Raw genomic sequence first — 18861 nt, 5'->3', positions numbered from 1 at the left:
CGAATTGCTTTTATTTTTAATTGTCTTCTTCTTTGATTTCCAATGCACTTGCAAGTATTTCTAATTAAAATCGGCAAAGTTTTATTCCCCATTAGGGGGAATTATGTTATTTATATTATACTTGGGGGTCTTAATTTATAACAAATTTAATTTCAGAACAAAGAGACTGTTGCATAATTAAAACGTTGTCAATAAAATATATACTATTTGGAGTATTCACAAAGACTTTTAAAAAAGAAATTGCAGAGGGTATATTTTGTTTTCAAACCTTCGGTTACTAAGATGATTATCGTCTATTTTTTAATGAAAATGATGAAAAACCATCCATATTGTCTATCTTCAATCAACTTAGATTTTTGTGATCATGTAATCGATGTTATTTGTGGAAAATTTATTTATGTTTTTGTCTGTTTGTTATCAGTTCAAGGTTATATTCAACGTCTGTTGATTTCTTTATCTCCAGCTTTTTATTTTTTGTTATTTTTCTTAAGCCACCTTACTGGTTGACTTTTCATCTTTTCGCATGAAAAGTTGTGAAGAAACCGATCCACTGAATCGATAATCTGAATTACTTATATTATCTGAATTATCTGAATTACACTATATCTAACACAAAACTAATCATTTCGTTTAGTTGTGGAAATACAGGAAAAAATCAGCTGTTTCAGCAACAGAATTTTTGTAGCTCTCTCTTTTAAAGTTTTTCTGGATTTCAAAGTAGTGCTTCAGGTTAAATTCTATTATTTTGTTTATGAGGAAAGCTCGCCAAATCGATGTAAATACTCAAAATATATTATTTCGAAGATGCCAAATGCTGCTAATCTGCTTAAAATTTATTCTTGTGGAAATATGTTTGGAAATGGAATGCTTGTTGGAAGTATAATTATAGGTCTGAAAACATTAAGGGACATTGCAGTCCCATTTGAAATGTAACTCCATGTTCTATATAGTACGAATACGAGTAGTATAAACATAATTGGACGGTGCTGGCAAATCAAATATGTACGTATGGTCGGACATTTACAGTTGTTGATATACGAAACATATATGCAAAATAACAATTGGTTTACTTATTATACAAACACACATACACGCGGGACTCTCTCTAACACTAGCTACAAATTAATACTGTACAGTATATACTCGTCTTAGGGGAACGCTTAGAGGAATTACAATTACAATTAACATATTTACGATCTGCATATTGCAAATATTGCTAAGAAAATCGACGGAGGGTTAATGCGGAAATCATAAGTAGGTCTTACCGAACTTAGAAATACGACGCTAGCTATCCTTTGTCTTTCCCCGGTCCCACACTAACGCCAAGCAGATGCTCCCCGGCCATCAGACCCGCCGGCTGGTGCGCATAGTTTCGTATCTGATGCAGAGAAATCAGCTGGTTGGGAAAGGCGTTAGCATTATTCTGATTGACATTCTTGTTCGGGAAGCTGATGGCATCGTAGAGATATGGACGCTGCGCCATCGGGTGGTGACTCAGCGAGTTCAAGTGCGGCGGCATTGAGTTGATGGGCGTGAAGGCCGAATTGCTGGTGGAGGTTTTCGTTATGGAGGCGGCATCATAAGGGCCCACAGTGGTTGCAGAAGGCGTCGAGACTGTGTAGAATGGTAAGTGCATAAGATTATCTGTATAATAGGTCTGGTGGTTTAAAATAAAAGCAATAAATTTTCTTTGTCAATTTCCATAAATTCATATCGAGCTGAGCATTAAAATTGATATTCCGAGTAAGCAGACAAGTTGCTGAAATTGTTTGAAAGACTTTTCCTCTACCTATGGCTAATCGCTTATCAAACTGAATGAGAAATGGAGTTTAATACTTTGATCAAGATTTGGAATAGAACTACAAATAATCGAAATTAATTGAAAGCTATATTGTATTTTGGAACGAACTAGCGCTTTGGAGTACGTTCTATTTCCATTTGCTTATTGAAATACAAATAAAAAGTTCCAGACAAATCTCAAAATGCAATTAATTTGTTCAAATTTTTATTTAATTAAAATTTTAATTTAATGTAAATACTTATTCCCTTACGTTTGATTTATTTTCAAAAACAAACCCACCACTTCTTATGTAACCTATCTACGAACTAATTATTCGTAATTAATGATTGAGTTTTTATTTTTCTTTACACTTTAAAGGTTTAATAGAAACGGCTTGTTGCAAATGAACCTTCAAAAGGGTATTTATGGAACCCGGTTTCTACTTAAAAAATTATTCTTAATAAGGTATTCTTTCAAGGTGCGATCAGATAGGCAAATAATTTGCTCGCAAATTTGTGCTTTTTAGCAAGTACGTTTTCGAAAGTTATGGATTTTTATAAAACTGATAAGTGTCCCTCTTCTTTGGAATAAGCTAATGTTGAATTATTTGCCAGTCTGACCATAGTCGCCGGTGTCTGGCGTAAGCTCACCTAAGTCCTCGCGCACTGGATCGGGCATGCGATGATGGGCCTGCAGCTCGGCGGCATGTCCATTGCTTTGGGCGCTATTGGGGGCGGTTGGTTGCGCATAATGCGCCTCCATGCTGTGCTGTGGGGGCGGTTGTTGTTGTTGCTGTGAGTGGTGATGCTGTTGCTGCTGCTGTTGTTGTTGTTGCTGCGCCGCCACAGAGTGTTGCGGATGATGATGATGTGGTTGCTGCTGCTGCTGTTGTTGTTGCTGTTGTTGCTGCTGCTGCTGCTGTTGCTGCTGATGCATCACCTCCATGGCATTGGCCGCCGCCGCCGAGTCGGGACTTACCTTCGGCCAATAGCTGTTGTCGCTGGGCGCGATCGAAACAGGCGGCAATACCAATTGATTGCGCTGATGCTGAGCCGGATTGTGGGTTGGATTTGGTGGTGCGGGTACGGGAGCATTGACAGCATTCACACCATGATTAGAGCCACCGGGAGCACCGCCACCCGCCACCGGTGCGCCAGGCACAATGGGTGGCCTTTTGTCCGTGCGCTCGGCATGCTTCTGCATGTGCTTGGTGAGATAGGTTTCCTGGGTGTACGATTTGCCGCAATACTGACAGATGTGCGTCTTCAGGTGCTTCGACTCCTTGTGCTTGGGTATGTGCTCCAGCAGCGAGGGTTCGTCCGAGAAGCATTTGTAGCACGAGTTACACTTGAAGGGCTTGTCCGTCTGATGGCAGCGCGAGTGCGACTGCAGGTTCGATAGCTGCGAGAAGGCCTTCTGGCAGCCCGGATGTCGGCATTTATACGGTTTATCGCCCGTATGGGTGCGTATGTGTTGCTGCAGGTGCGAGAGTTGTGTGAACTTTCGCTGGCAGATCTCACAGCGATAGGGCTTGATGCCCAAATGGATCCGAGTGTGCTGCGACAGATACGAGGAGTTGGCGAAGGCCTTCGAGCACTGCGTGCATTTATAGGGTTTGGCCTCCCGCATATGGATTTGGGTGTGCAGCTGCAGGTCCGCCTTCGAGCTGAAGATCTGTGCAGAAGGAGTGCGGGAAGAGAATATAAATGAGAACAAGTTTTTCCATAATTTCAAATTCAAAATTTCAATTTCAATGTGAAGCGGTCGTTGCTCTGTTGGCTTAAGAGTAACTCATTAATATTGTCCCCAATTCTTCTTCACTTTCTTGAGTATTGTTGTGATTGAATTAAAAAAAAATGTGAACAATCTTAAAACATACATATATAATTTACATACAAATTACGTTTTCAAAGTAAATGGATTGGGAAATATTTAAACAATTGGAAGAGTGGCAATAAAACAAAATAAACACTATAAATATTTTTAAATTGTAATCTGAAAGATATTAAAAATGTGCACACATTTAAAAATAATTTAACAAAAACAAAACGCATTGCCTAACAATTGATTTTTTATTCACGTGCTTTTTAAAGGAAATATTTTTTTAATCCCCCACTACCCCCTGCCAGCCATCACCTTGCTGTCCTTCACATCGATCATATGATGTGGCGAGCTGGTGGACGATGGAATGGAGCTATTCGAGGTGCTAGGTGGACCTGCAGTCCCTGTTGGGTTTTGAGGATTTCGCTCATTAAGGGCCGCATTCTGCATGCGAATGCCGCCATTATCAACACTATTGCTGGTCACAATGATGTGCTGGTTGGGATTGGGATAGATGCGTGATTTACGGCCACGTGTCGAGCCGGTTGGTGCACTGCCCGCCGAGGAGGAGCTGCTGACGACGGCCTCGTTCACATGCTTGGCATTGGCGGCATCCAGACTGCTGACGCTGGACACGGCCACAGGAACATTCGGCTGCTTGGCATGCGGCAGAGTCTGTGTCTCAGTTCCAGCGCCTGCGCCACCACCACTCAAGTGATACTGATGCTGTTGTTGTTGCTGCTGTTGTTGCGGATGCTGCTGGTGCTGCGGTTGTTGTGGCTGATGCTGCGGTTGCTGGCTATAGCTCAGCACCGAGCTGCGTAAATCGGCCGTGTTCGAGAAGACGCTGAGTGGTCCCAAAGCGACCCTTTCGTTCAGACTGTTGCGCAGCTGATCTATGGAGCGATGTACGGCATGGGTGTAGTCACCGCCAGCTGGCGGAATTTCGCCAATAAGCGGCGAGTTGTGGTGGTAGTCGAGACCACCTCCAATCGGACGATACTCAATCAGACGTCCCTCCATGGCGTTATAATTGTGATTTAATTTAATTTGTTTTTGATTGAAGCTCGCAATGTACTTGGCTTGTTTTTATTTAAAGCTTAACTTTCACTTCACGCTTTTTTGTGCATAACATAATTGAGCAACATGGCGTATACGTAATGTGTTCGATTTTAGCACGTTTTTTAATTAAATTCTGTGGGCTATTTTATTCGTTTGAGTTAAGTTAATTTATTTGGACACAGTTCTTCAATGTCACAAAGCTGTGATCTGCATATGCGGCGTATACACAATATTTACACTTTTCTGTGTTTTGGGTGTGAAAATAAATGTTAGCTGGCATGATTGAGAAAATGTCAGATGTACTCGTATACTAGAGGGGATACCGCTATCCTTGAAAAGCTCAGCCAAGTATCTAGGGCTGATAATGGATAGAAAGCTGGACTCAAAAATGAACACTGAGGACCGAGCAAGAAAAGCCACAATTGGATGTATATCGCAATAATCCGGCCCATAGACTATATAGAATTGATTTTGGGTAACTCCTATCCTAATCTGCAAAGATTTCGGCATGGCAAATAAGAAATGCACGTTCCACAAAATTTTCAAAGGCTATATAGGAAAGGGTAGGATAGAAAAGGGTAAGATAGAAAAGGGTAGGATAGCAAAGGGAACCGGTGACACTGCGTACCTTAAAGTTGAACCTTGAGTTTTAAATAGCAATAAAAAGCGAAACATGGGATTCGTTTTGAAATTCGTTTTGGCTATATTGAAGTACCATCAAAAATCACTTAGTTTTAAACAGAATTTTGTGAAATCAAAATATATTTAACATTGTGTTTAAAATTTAATACTTCAGTCAACTCTAATCGGGATAAGAGTTATGTAAACTGCGGTAATTGTGAGTGATGCCAAAAAATCTCGCTCTCAGTATTTGGGAACCTTTAGCATTGACTATTTAATATAAAAAAATCTGGCCCATGTCAATGCTTGGATGAAATTTATCCTTTATATTTCTGTTACTTTCGAAAACGGTTTAATAATTAATAATAATTGACTTCAAAACTTGATTAAATTTATGCTTTCTTCTTCTGTTACTTAATAAATTAATAAAAATAATTGACTTCAAAATATGGAATTGTAACACCCAGCAGAGAAGTGTCAAATATATATGTACGAGTAGAAATCGATTTGTTGAAGCAGCCTTAAAATCTTTAACTCATATTAACACTGGGAGTCTTTTGATCTTCGCAAATATACATTTGCATACAACAGGTATATCATTGGAACTGGTAGAGAGAAAAACAACATGTTTTGGCAGAATAAATCGACAAAAATAGTTATCTCTCCATACCCTATATTTGGAAAAGATTAAAAGTCCTTATCAATGCAAATAAAATGATAGAATTAAGAAAAGGAAAAGAGAGAAGAGCCGGCTATAGTACCCTCGTAAATCTACGTCTCATCTGCTTTTAACTTGCATGTCTTTAAAATTAGCGCATCTTAAGTTCAACATTTATTTGCTTTAGGTAAGTTACCCCAAAAGGATTATAAAGTGGAGCCAGCAACAAATGAAAAGTGGTATATAGAGTGAAAAGTGTTGCATATTTAGCGGTTTGTTGACATTCTGCCGCAATTGTGAAGTCAATACGCAAAACAGAAGGAAAAAATTTAAGAAAAAAAATGCACGAGAAGAGAAAAAAATTGCGAGACAGGACCGCAAAAACGTTTTGGTTTCAACTCGCCGCACAGCCAACTCGACCCAACTCTATTCGTCTTGTTGTTGCTGTTGTTGTTGTTTTCAACTGCTTTCTATATATTGTTTTTGTTGTTGTAATTGGACTAAATCTAACGCCACTTTTTGTTGTGGCGTCAAACTGATTTTTTCTTCATGTTTTGAATTTTGCATTTTCAATTGCTTCGCCATGGCGGCCGCCCGTCATTTTTTCTGCACGGCTTTTATGCAGCGGATATATTTTTTGTTGCCACGCATTTGATTTTTCAGATTTTATTCGTCGGCAACGACAACGCGTTTTTCAATTCGACTATTTTCTATGCGCCTTCCTTTTTTCATTTCTTTCTTTTCCTTTTTTTTTCTGCGGCCAAATAAAAGCAAACTCTCGATAGCCTCGAACGGTGCAAAAGAAGGGGGAAAAATGTATAAAACGTGATGCTTCGATTAGAATTTTTTCTATAGAAAATCCGCTGTTTGTATATATAAATGTTTGCACGTTCCACCGCCTGTCTGTTGAACTATATATACATATATGTGTGTTTTTGTATGTTTGCAGCCGATTTTTTTTTATTTCTGGTAAGTCATTGAAGCGCAGACACGGCACAGACATCGTCCGCATTTGTCAGGTGAAAGTCCTCAATGTTTATTTCCCCCTCCATCCATTTTCATCATTTCTGACACACTCTCTCTATTACTTTCTTTCTCACTCCCACTCCCACTCTTAGTGCCCCTTGCGCACCGCTTCCTGTCTAGTTCTAAGCGCTGTGAATTATTCATTCATTTGTTGCACATTTCAACACAGTTCGTTGTTTTTGTTTTCCTTCTATATACATATAAATATTTTCTATGTCAACGTTGATTTAGATATGTGCATATTTTTTATTTTTGTTTTTTTTATTTTGGTTGGTGCCATTGTTTTTGTGTTTAGAGAAAAAATATAGAATTTTGCATTTTTTGTTTTCGTCGCTGTCAGTTTGATATCGACACTGACCTTGAATGTTAGATTTTACATATACAGATGTCTGAAATATGAAAATATTTGCAAATATTGTCGCAAGTGACACAGATTGGTTGTCATGGCAGCCATTCATATTTAATATTTTGGCTCTTTTGGAAGACATTGCGAATGTATTGCAATTAAAAATCTCACCTCTAAGGAAGTGTAAAGGAGACCTAATAATTACACCTTCTAGCTTAGCTGATTGTGTAGTTGTGGAAAGAAGAAAAAATTCCAATTAAATTAACTTAATTATTCAATAATTAATCAGTGAGAACGAGAAGAAATTAAATAAAATGGGATGGTATATAATTCCCGTAATAGAACTAATAGTAGATAATGAATCATTTATAATGCAATGATCTTCTTCAACTTGATTTTGAATGGGTGGATTATACATACTAAGTGTTTTATCAGTTTTCGAAGTGAAATCCTTTCCTTCAAATTTGATAAGCTCCACATAGTTTGATAAATAAAAAAAATAAATTTATATTTGTAAATTAAACTGAAAACAGCGATTAGTTTGAGAAGATCCTCATTTGAATATCTGCAGAGTTATGAGCTTTACTGTATACTTAAAAAAAAAAAACTTTTTACAAATGCCGATAATTCATTTCCAATTCCGTTCTGGTGATATAAAATCATCGTTTAAAAGATTTCGTAAGCCTAAAACTTTGTAAAATATAAGACTTAAGGAAAACTTGGGTTAAATGCAAATTGATCAGAATCTAGATGCCATGGGTGTTGCAAGAGTTTTCAAGAATATTTTACTTAAAAAATGTTTTTTTTTTTTTGCTTTCTTTAATTATTTTAATTTATTATAATTGTAATTAAATAAAGATTGCAATGGGGGACTGAAAAAGCGACTGGATAGAATTGATTACATTAATTTTTTAATTTTAATGAAAGCTGGGTACAACTTATGATTAACATTGGTTTGTTGTTAGTGGATATACTAATATAATGAAAATGAAGAGATTTCAAAGTTAATTTTAGTGAAAATTATAATTGAATCATCAGAACTTTTTGACCATAAATTAATACTATTTAATACTACATTTTTGAAATATCTGGCACAGCTTTTTCTAAGCAATATGTTTCAGAAATATTTTGATTGGATGAGATTAATGTGAAAGGAGAAAAAATGAGGAATATTGTTGATCGCATGCAATTTGGTCTTTGTATGTTAAGAAAATATTCTAGAAGACATAAGGTGAAACCAATCTTGATAGAAGAAATGAATGTAAATAAACAAAGGAAGGGGCATTAAGAACATATCTTAAATAAAAATCTAATACCTCTAAATGTATGTTTAACACAGGACTTTAACTTGAAAAATCATCTTCATAAATGGAATGTAAAATTTATCAAATAATAAGTGGCAGCTAGTACTTCGAACTAATAAGATATCATTGAAATGAAACTAAGCTTTGCAAGTGGTTTTATTAATTAATTTATTAATAGGGATAGGAAAATTCCCATAACCAATTTATATTTCCTACAAATAGTTATTAATGCCCGCAGACAATAGCACAAGAATAAGTTGAACTTGAAGAACCTTTAGCATTTCAAAGAATTAATGAATAGAGTTGAAACTATTCTCCTTTAATACAATATTTAATTTTCAATTAACCAGCTATTCATCTCGTATTTCTATTTGTCTATAAAACTCAATTGCAAATTTATACCTATAGATGAAACGCATTAAATAAATGAGTCCTCTATTATATTCACAAGAGCATCACTCCATGACACACATGATACTTTGATAAAATGCAGCGATCCGAACACAATTAATGACACTTTAGACTTGCAGTGATTTCATAAATTTAGCCCGTTAACTATTAAAGGCTTCCCTCTATTAGGACGTTCCCCACACATCCCACCTATGGCTCGTAAGTGTACATAACCTCCACCTTTGCATTGCATTTTTTTGCTTTTTTCTCTAGCTAAATATTTGTTTTTGCATATGGACGAAGAGAATTTTTTTGCATTTGAATTATATATAAAATGTTATGTAAAATGCACATAAGGGCATCTACATATCTATGTATATATATGATATATAATGTAATGCACGCCTAAAATTGGAATTGGTGTGAGTTGGAAGTACAAATAAAAAAGTGAAAAAAGTCTGTATATGTATATTAGAGTGGATGTGTGAGTCTGTTTGAGAGTGCTTATGTGTGTTTGTGTAGGAGTAGTGGGCGCATTTACGATTGGTTGTTGTGTAGTTTGGGATCTTTAACTAATTAACATTTAGCGGTTTGGCAATATTCTCATTTTTTCCCATTTGGTTGTTTGTTGTTAATTAAAAAATGTGTAAAAATTTGCCGCTCCTTTATTATTCATAATTTTTTTTATTATATTCTGATTAATGCATTTCTCGCACTGCTCTAGCTAACAAAATATTTTGTTTTTTTGCTTTTTTATTTTATTGTTAATGCATGGAAAATGTATTGCATGGTGTTAACTTTTTGCAGTGTTTTTTCTGCAACTTCTTATGCATGTTAATGATATTTTATTTCACATTCTGTTGCAACTGCTCGCGTTCTTTTTTTGATATATATTTTTTATATGTTTTGCCTTTTTGTAGGCTTTGCTTGTTTGCACTAATCATTAATTAATTTCACATCACTTAAAAAATGCAATTAATATTTTTGCATTGTCCTTTAATTAAAAATAATATGTTGTTAGTTGAGCTTGATGTTGTTCAGCGCTGCACGCTCTGCACTTCGCGATGGTCTTTGATGTACTGAACAATATTTTTAAAAGTTCACCTTACTTCGGTATCCAAAACAATAACAAAGAGTGTAGTGCGGGTGTGCGGGTGATCGAAGCAGCTGCTCCTCAAAGCAACAGTTTCATTAACGGTTTCAACATCTCACGAACGCCTTGAATAATTCTTCTACTTTGTGGCGCCTCTTGTTTATCTTCTCAGCATATCGAGTTTCAAAATTGAACCGCCTGGACCCATGCCCCATATACTAAGTATATGTATAATGCATGCGCAGACCAGACTCAGGTGTTTGTCGCTGCCAATTAGGACAAGCTCGAATGGTTTTTAAAGCCCACAGTTGCCATAAGGCCAGCGAGCAGTGATCACTAATCCAGTTTTGGGTTGATCTTAAGGCGCTAATCTATGCGAACGGACAGGTAATTGCGCTCAAGATTGGGGGATGAAAGCTTAGTGATGGTTCAGCAGAATATTAAAAGAAAAGCGTTGCTTTTTTCAAGGAACAATTGAGAGTAAGAATAAAGAGTGAAGCGAAGAAGCAAGCACTTTTCGAAATACATAGAAAATATTTACAATTCAACTGCTATACTCGTAGATATTCTTGACATTATTAGGCAAAGGCTAAATTAAAATGGCAGTAATTTCAATTCGATTATTTATGTAGGTTACATTTTTAGCAAATTGTCACAAATGCCTTTCAAAATTGTACTTTGCTTTTACAAAACTGTTCTATACTATATAGAAAGATGAGACTTGATTCTAAATGTATGGAAATTAAACTTGTTTTTTCAATGGAATTAGATTCCATTAGAAAATATTTACAATTCAACTACTATAGATATTCTTGACATTATTAGGCAAAGACTAAAGAGCAGAGGACTAGAATGATGCTGCTAAATATATTCTAAGATGAGAATAAGCTAAGTTGGACTATGAAGGTTAAATTTTTTTTAAAATGTTCACAAATACCTATATTGTTTTTTGTCTTTTCAAAACAAGAAGAGATGAGACTTGATTCTAAATGTATGGATGCAATCTAAAAGAGGAACGTCCTTATGAAATAGTTTTATAAATTTTAATGATTACAATAAACTTGTTTGTTTCCTATTTTAGCATAGAACGGCTGGAATTAAAATGGTTTCCTGGGGCTTCTGGCTTGTTTATTGCAGATCTTCAAAATTTTGTGATTTTTTCAAGCAACTAATTAGATTTATTAATAAAGTTGCTGTTCATTATTGGTGCACAGGCATTAAGTTTATTTTTAGTTCTTGAATCAAAAGAGGCCTTTATCTAACTTAAGATAATAATAAGCCTACATGTGTGTTAATAAAACACATATTAATTGTCATAACATAAGACACTCCTAATGAAAAACATAGCTTTTCGATCGCATTATTAATTTTGATTTCTGAGAATTGTGTTTTTATTTAAATCTGGCTAGCCGTAATAAGAATAGGAATAGCGTAAGAAAGAAAGCCAATTTTTTTTTTTTACTTCGTCTGCTTTTAGACTAGTGGTGTAGTGATTAAAACAAATATAATGATTGCGGGATACCGCTTCTTGGACTCATTAATGTAGCTAACAAGGTAACATTTAGAATCATACAGTTTAGAAATCGAAAGCTTCATTAATACATATTTTTGTGAATAAGCCGCGGCAATATTATTTTCTTTGTTACTCAAACAAATTTTCAAAGCTGGCCAGAAATGTTAGAGAAATTAAAAAATGTTTAAAATTTTTCGGACTTCATTGGCAATACAGGAGTTTGTAGCAGTTCTAAGTTTTATATGCTTAGATGGGAAATAATTCCGTTTTTTTTCGGCACAATATAAAATGTTTTACAAAAATTGATTTCTTTAAAGTTCAAAATAAATTAATCTGGAGTTTTGAGCTGGAAGCTTCAATTCTATTCAAATTTTATCAGATGATTTCAAATTGGTAATTAAGTGGGGGAGAAATTGACAGAGCCTTTATTTCCTTTTCAATATCAAGTTAACGTTTCGACCGCATACAAATATACTGCGTACATCGTATAAATATGTATTTATAATTTAATGCGAACACAGATTCATCCGAATACGTATTCTGAGTTATGTTGACCTTGATATCGAACAGAAGAAACAGCTGATATGCATATTCAAGCATACAAAGGAGTAACGCATGGCGGGGCACATTTATTATTTATATGTGGGGCTCGGAGGCAAACAAACACGCACACACACAGACTGCGGTATACACACATATGTGAAGGAACTTGAACCAAAACAAAGCAACAAAGACAATCGCTGTTTGCTTATTTTTTCTTTGCTTTTCTTAGCTACACGTGAGGCCGGTTGTAGTCTATTCTTAAGGTACCCGCAACATGTAAATACTTAAAGCAAACAAACAAAGTCAGGTGTAACGCACACACAAACACAGTCACACACTCACATGTATTTGCCGACGCCTCAACAATAAATAAACACAAGAAATAAAAAACGAAAGGAGGGAAAAAATAATGGAAATAGGACAAGAAGTTGTATCTTTTTCTAAAGGCGCGCACACGTTTTCTCAAATGCGAAAAACCAACGACGGAAACGGCGCGCGCGACTTTTTGAAGATGGCAGCCGGCAGTGCCGGAAGTGAACGTCGTATGTTTGTTGTGTGCAATTTTTTCCGCAGCATCCGCTGCCGCTGCTGATGATGTTTTTCCTTACGTCGGCTGCCGACGTCGCGACGACGATGATGACGATGACTACGACACGAGACACCAAGATGCAGGCAAGGAACGTCTCAAGGAACGTGTTGCGCGCAACACACACACGCACACATACACACACCGTAGAATATGCCGTTAAACTAAAGTCTGCGCTTTATCGCGTGTCGATGTCGACTCTTTGCGTACCGTCGTTGTCCTTTCGTTCCGAGCGTGGAGCGTGCCGAGCACGATCCGTCACCAATGTAAAAACTCAACTAAAGCGCTGATGAAAAAATCTGAAACAATATATTTTTGGGGGGCGCCAACACACACACACACACACATTCGCATAGAGAGATGCAAAGCGCGCCGCAAAAACACACACACACTCACACATAGAGCTGCAAAGCGAGGCGGCATCGACAGGCTGGCAAAATGGTGCAGGAGGCAGACAGACAAAACGCGCACTAACACCAGCACACAGACACACACACATACACATACATGCACAACTTCAAAACGCAGCGGCAGGCCATGTACACTGCATGTATGTATGTGTGTGTGTGTGTGTGGGTGGCTTACTAAAGGCCGCCGGCCGCACAGACAACAACAACAACAACAACAGCAACAAGAGCCAACATCATCATCATCATCAACATCAGGGGGCAGCACACACACACACACACACACACACACTCTTGCCGTCAAATTGCTGGCAACTTCGAAAAAAAGCAACGGCAATAACAACAACAAAAACAACAACAACAAACTAAACGAGCACGAAAAAAAGTTTTGGTTGCATAGGCAGGCGGTCGCTTCTGCTTCTGTTTCTGGTTCTGGCTCTGGCTCTGCTTTTCCTTCATCACATTCCTCTGCCCAGTGCTAGCGGCGCTGCCGGCGCTATTCAAATACTGCCGCCGCCTCAGTCACCTGCCAAAGCAGCGCCAAAACAACGACAACAACAACAGCAACAATGCCAACATTGACCCAAACTCAAGCTTGGAGTGGGTGGCGACAAAAAATAAAAACGCAAAAAATAAACGTGAAAAAAATAAAAGGGGAATTTTGTGCGAGAAAAAATGCGCTGAGCGCGCGCGACAAACACACGCACAAGCACACAGGCCCACACACACACACACGCACATGTATATATGCACTCATACATAGAAACCTGTGCACACAGGCCGCACAACGCACACAACAATTTTTTATTTGCAGCTTTTTTTCGCTGCCCCCGCCTCTGTCCGCATCGACGTCGCAGTCGGCGTCGTGTTAGCCTTTGCTCGCCGCCAACCAACGCTTTGGCCTTCCTGCCAGCCCAAACATCCTATCCTTTCCTTTTTTTCCCTCACGTTCTGTATTGCCTGCCGCACACATTTTGTTTTGTTCGACTTTGACAGCGCGCGCGCGCATTTTTAATTCTTTTTTTAGGATTTTTTATTTTGTTTGCGCTGTTTTTTCTCTTTTTCTTTGTTATGCTGCTGACTTTGCATTTTGTGTTTGGAATCAGCAGTTACTGCTTTTGCATTTTGCATTTTTGAAGCTTCCGTTGATTTTGTGAGTGGCGGCAACTTCATGCTCAAGGGTAAGGGCAACTTTAAGCATTTTGTATCAATTAGGCATTTGACATTGCTTTGCAGTCTTGTTAGGTGCTCCCCAAACAATAGTTGTACATATTTCAGCTAAAACCAAGCAATATATTTCGTATAAAAGACAAAGCAATGATCGTTTGCATGCCGGCGCGGGGAAGTAGGCAACACTTTTTTGTGGGTGGACGTTGCTTTGACAGACAATTCAGGAGCATGTGGCCGAAAGCAAAGCCAACCGACGGAGTGCGTACCGGCAAGTGCGATGTAGAGTCACTCACATAGACGCAAACTAGTACAGTACGCTACCAGTATAAAGAAAGTAAGTGTTAGAATCGTTAAGCCTTAATATAGAATAAAACTTTTGTCTCTTGTTGATTGCCACTTAGAGCCTTCATTAGGGAGTCTAATTTAATTCACTTAAGAAATTACCACTATTGAACATAAAATGACAAATTAAATTCTAACGAAATGACGAAAATAAATTAACAATGAATGAACATTTTATTTTTAAATTAAAAATAATTGAACACACGCAAATATATAAAAAAAACTGCCAACCAATTTAGCTATAATTAATTTTAAAAATTCAAATATTAGTAATAATGTATTATTATTATTCGTTGGAAAATCAAAAATGAATATCATTGATTATTATTTAGTTCTATTACTTTTAAAATAAATGACATTAGGAATAAATATATAAATATATTCCAAATAATTAATTTACATAAATTATAAAAGAAATAAAATAAAATCAAAGTGGACTCAAATATATAACACGCGTATTTTGGCATTAGGTTATTTAGGTTTGCCTTAATTCTAGTCTTTATCGTTACTAGTATAAATCCTTTTATAATCAATCCAAACTATATTTGATAGAGGTATGAAAAGATTCACTGTACTTAAGACGTGTCTCTGAGCACTCTATCAGTCTGCGTTGGTCAGAGAAGTAAACAGAATAAAAAAAGTAAACTTGAAAGAAAATTCGAAAAAATTATTCAACAAAACGCACACAGACCACTGCACAAACACACATACAAAACACCTCAGGCCTGCAGCAATTGAAACGATGTAGCGTCGTTGCTTCTTTCTCTACCCTGACCTAAGCCACCGCCTGGCTATGCTGCCACCAAAGGACCAAATGCACGCACACACAGTCACACAGTCACACAGACACACAAACACACATACAGACACACACACACATACTGGTGCTTGGCCACAAAGCGCACTTCTTCCGCTGCGCTGACGCTGACGTTTGTCTGCTGCCGCCGTCGTCGTCGTCGCCATCATCATCGTCCTGGTCGCTGCTATTTCTAAGTTTTTGCTTTTTTTCGAGAGCAACCTCCACATTGAAACCTTGCCGCCTGTCGCTCCCATGCCATTTACTTCACTGACTACTCCAAGCGTCGCCATCAACACCCAGCTCCTCTCTCCCTCCTCCACTCCCTTTCCACAGCCTCCCTGTGCCGCTCAGAATTTTTTCGCATTTTTTCTCGTTTCGTTTTTTGTGCATCGCATTTTTTTTTGCACTGTCACGCAGTCACCGCCATAGACGCCTGATTCTCCCCTTCCACCACCTTCCAACAACAATTTCTCTTTCGCACGATGTAGCTCGCTCTCTTTCAGGCGTTGCTTTGACTGCATTTTGACCCGTTCAAAAACACACAAATACAATTTTATTTCTATATTTTTTTTTTTTTTGCCACTTTTTATTTCAACTTCATTTGTTGTTGTGCCTGTGCTTGTTCATTTTTAGATATTGTTGTTGGACTGGAGAGAAAAAATCGCAGAGTTGCCATTGAAAAATGTAATTTATAATAAATTGTTGCTTTATGTTGCTGTTGTTTGTTTGTGGCGCTATTAACAAAACGTTGCTTTGGAATTGGGTTAGACATTTAGCGATTGCGTTTGTGTGGTTGTGTCCGCTTTATGTAGGGTATGCAGAAATATGGGGAATTCGTTTTATGGGCTCAATATAATGTAGAAAATATAAATGAACGTTTTGATTAAAACACAATTCGATTTATTTCAAATTTTAAAGTTTCTAAATAAATAAATAATAATTATGATAATTCATTTCAATGCAGATTTGTATCAAAATAATTGCATTTTTTAAATTAATCCACAATAAATCAATTGACATTAACTATGGTCGATTTTTCATATTATGTAGTACTTACAATCAAAGGTAAATTAGATTTTGTGTGTGTGTACTTTAAAAAACGTCAAAAATGTTTAAAATGGATATGTAAAATGAAATAAGCTAAGAGACGTAGAAAGTCTAAGTTGGAGAAGTCTTAAAAAGTTGCTGTAAGCTTTATAAGTACGCAAGCTGGAAAAAGGTGTAGTAACTAAGTAAAAATATTTATTTAAGTCGTCATGTTGTGAATATTCGGCAATCATCAATTCTTATTGTTATTAAGTAAAACCATTTAAATTTTTAGACAATTAAAAAAATATGCAATATATATATATATAAATATGCAGTTATAACTTTGTTGTATAGGCTTATAGGTCTTGAATTTTCTTTAACAACAGAATTTGTATTTCATTAAATTCATATTTGAATATATTTTTACCTTCGTTTAATTCATCATATAAATAATTACTTCTCAAAAAATTTTAATTGTGCACATGAAGCATACTGATATTTATTTCATATTGTATGATTATTCTTATGCATTATGCATTGTTTTGGGCGGCAAAAATATTAGTTAATAGTATACTGTGCATTTTATTATAATTATTATATGATAATTATATATTATATTTTATTATAAGCGATGAGAGCGCTGGATTTATTTGGACTATGCAGAATTATTTGCGGGGTTGAGATATAGAATTGTTATATTTTCAATATGATTCTCATGATATAAAAAAGGAGGCTAATATACTGTTATAATCGTATGATATCGTTTGATTTAATCCTTCTAATATTTAATATTTATAATAATAATAATCCAACATTCCTTATATAAAATAAGAAATGTTAATGGAGCAGCACCTGTTTATTATATTAAGAAATAAAATATTGTTATTTATTTGTCTATCATAATTTATATTAATTTTGAATATTATTATTCCTCTATAAGTTAAAAGCAAAAAAAAAGTCCAGCAGCAGCTAATGCTAGAAAATATTATTAGGGGGTTCTAATCATGAACCTTTTGCTAAATGACTTTTAAGTCCCTCTGGGAAAATAAAAAAATGTCTTCTTTATATATTAGTTATAAGGATTTATGTTTTCTCTGGCGGGAATGCTTCGCATATGTACAGTATTTCTTTATGTTTAATAATTTTCAATAAAAATATAATAATTGAGTTTTATTAACATCAATTCTTTGTCATTCAACATCGAGGTACTTCGGGGTACCCCGATTTGTATATAGATCTTTATATAATTCGTATTATTCTTTTCTTTCACAGATTTTAAGCTAGTTGAATATGCCAAGAATACTCAAGTTATTCCTCAATTTGTAGTTAGTGCACATAATTAATATAGTAAGTGTAAGGAAAATTGTTGCTATGAAAACCGAATTATTTTATTTGCAAAATAAACTTAGTTTGTTGCAACAATTATGCCACTAATTGTTGACCATTTTCACACTTGAGTCCAACAACGTGTTCTCAAAATTGAATTATCACCATGTTTGGCAACACTGGCAATGTGTGCTTCGAACCAAAACCTGCCTGTTGTTGTTGTTCTTTAGTGTTGTTGTTGTTGCCTTTGAGTTTGCATGCATGTTTTGCATTTTGCTTTGGTTTATTTATTTGTGTGGCATGTTTTGTATTCTTTTTTCTTTCGCTTTGTCACACACAAACATTTTTTGCAGTTTTTGTTTTTGAATTTGCAACGCAATGGACGGTGGGAAATAAATGCAACACGCACACACACATACATATATACAATCGGGCAAATGCTAAAAAGTGTAAAAAGTGTTGGTACTTGTGGGGGCTAGTGTAGTAGTGGGAGGGGTCGGTTGGTTGGCTGGTTGGTCCACAAAGCCTACATATTTGAATGTCTGGTTGCATGGGCTTATTGGGATGCGTGACTGCTGTTTGTGGAGTTTGAAACACATATACACATACATACATATATGTATATCTATTTGTATGTGTGAAAAGGCATACAAATGCAATTATTAACACGCACATACAAACACAGCAACAACAGCTAGCAACATGTGTGTATGTGTGTGTGCATTTATTAATCTACGAATTGAGTTGTGTGTGTGTGTGTGCATTTACATACACTGTACATACACATATGTATGTATGTGTGTGTGTGTGTGTGGTGCTGCTGCAGCTGACGCCTAAAAAACGACAACAAAATATAAAAATCAAATTCGTTGACCGTTTCTTTTCACATCTGTTTTTGCCTTTTGCGCCTGTTTCGTTAATTTCGTTGTTGTTGTTGTTGTTATTGCTTTTGTTGTCTCTTCCATTTGTTCGCACTCAAGCTACCTCCCGAATTTTGCACTTTTTCGCTTTGACCAGCTTTCGTTAAAAAATTGACGGTAAAACG

General features: G+C 36.3%; 1 protein-coding gene across 1 annotated transcript; it reads right to left on the bottom strand.

Annotated features, from left to right (window-relative positions):
* Positions 1 to 1088: 1088 nt before the first annotated feature.
* On the bottom strand, positions 1089 to 4624 carry LOC115623651 (zinc finger protein rotund). Its single transcript, XM_030518104.1, has 3 exons — positions 3917 to 4624; positions 2431 to 3454; positions 1089 to 1614 (listed from the first exon to the last, which is right to left on the bottom strand). Exons 1-3 carry the CDS (start codon positions 4622 to 4624, stop codon positions 1289 to 1291), a joined length of 2058 nt encoding a protein of 685 aa, XP_030373964.1. The 3' UTR covers positions 1089 to 1288.
* Positions 4625 to 18861: the final 14237 nt, after the last annotated feature.

The sequence above is a fragment of the Scaptodrosophila lebanonensis genome, unplaced genomic scaffold, assembly GCF_003285725.1.
Source record: "Scaptodrosophila lebanonensis strain 11010-0011.00,11010-0021.00 unplaced genomic scaffold, SlebRS2 tig00000053-arrow-pilon, whole genome shotgun sequence".
NCBI lineage: Eukaryota > Metazoa > Arthropoda > Insecta > Diptera > Drosophilidae > Scaptodrosophila > Scaptodrosophila lebanonensis.
Note: the sequence above shows the minus strand (reverse complement) of the source record. Positions and strands in the feature narration are given on the sequence as shown.

What these genes read in the sequence shown, in the direction of transcription:
- LOC115623651 (XM_030518104.1), bottom strand. Translation starts at nt 4,624, where the DNA reads ATGGAGGGACGTCTGATTGAGTATCGTCCGATTGGAGGTGGTCTCGAC. An exon ending in TCGATGTGAAGGACAGCAAG is followed by an intron (nt 3,455 to 3,916) that starts GTGATGGCTGGC and finishes CCTTCTGCACAG; the next exon opens with ATCTTCAGCTCGAAGGCGGA. An exon ending in TCCAGTGCGCGAGGACTTAG is followed by an intron (nt 1,615 to 2,430) that starts GTGAGCTTACGC and finishes CATTCTACACAG; the next exon opens with TCTCGACGCCTTCTGCAACC.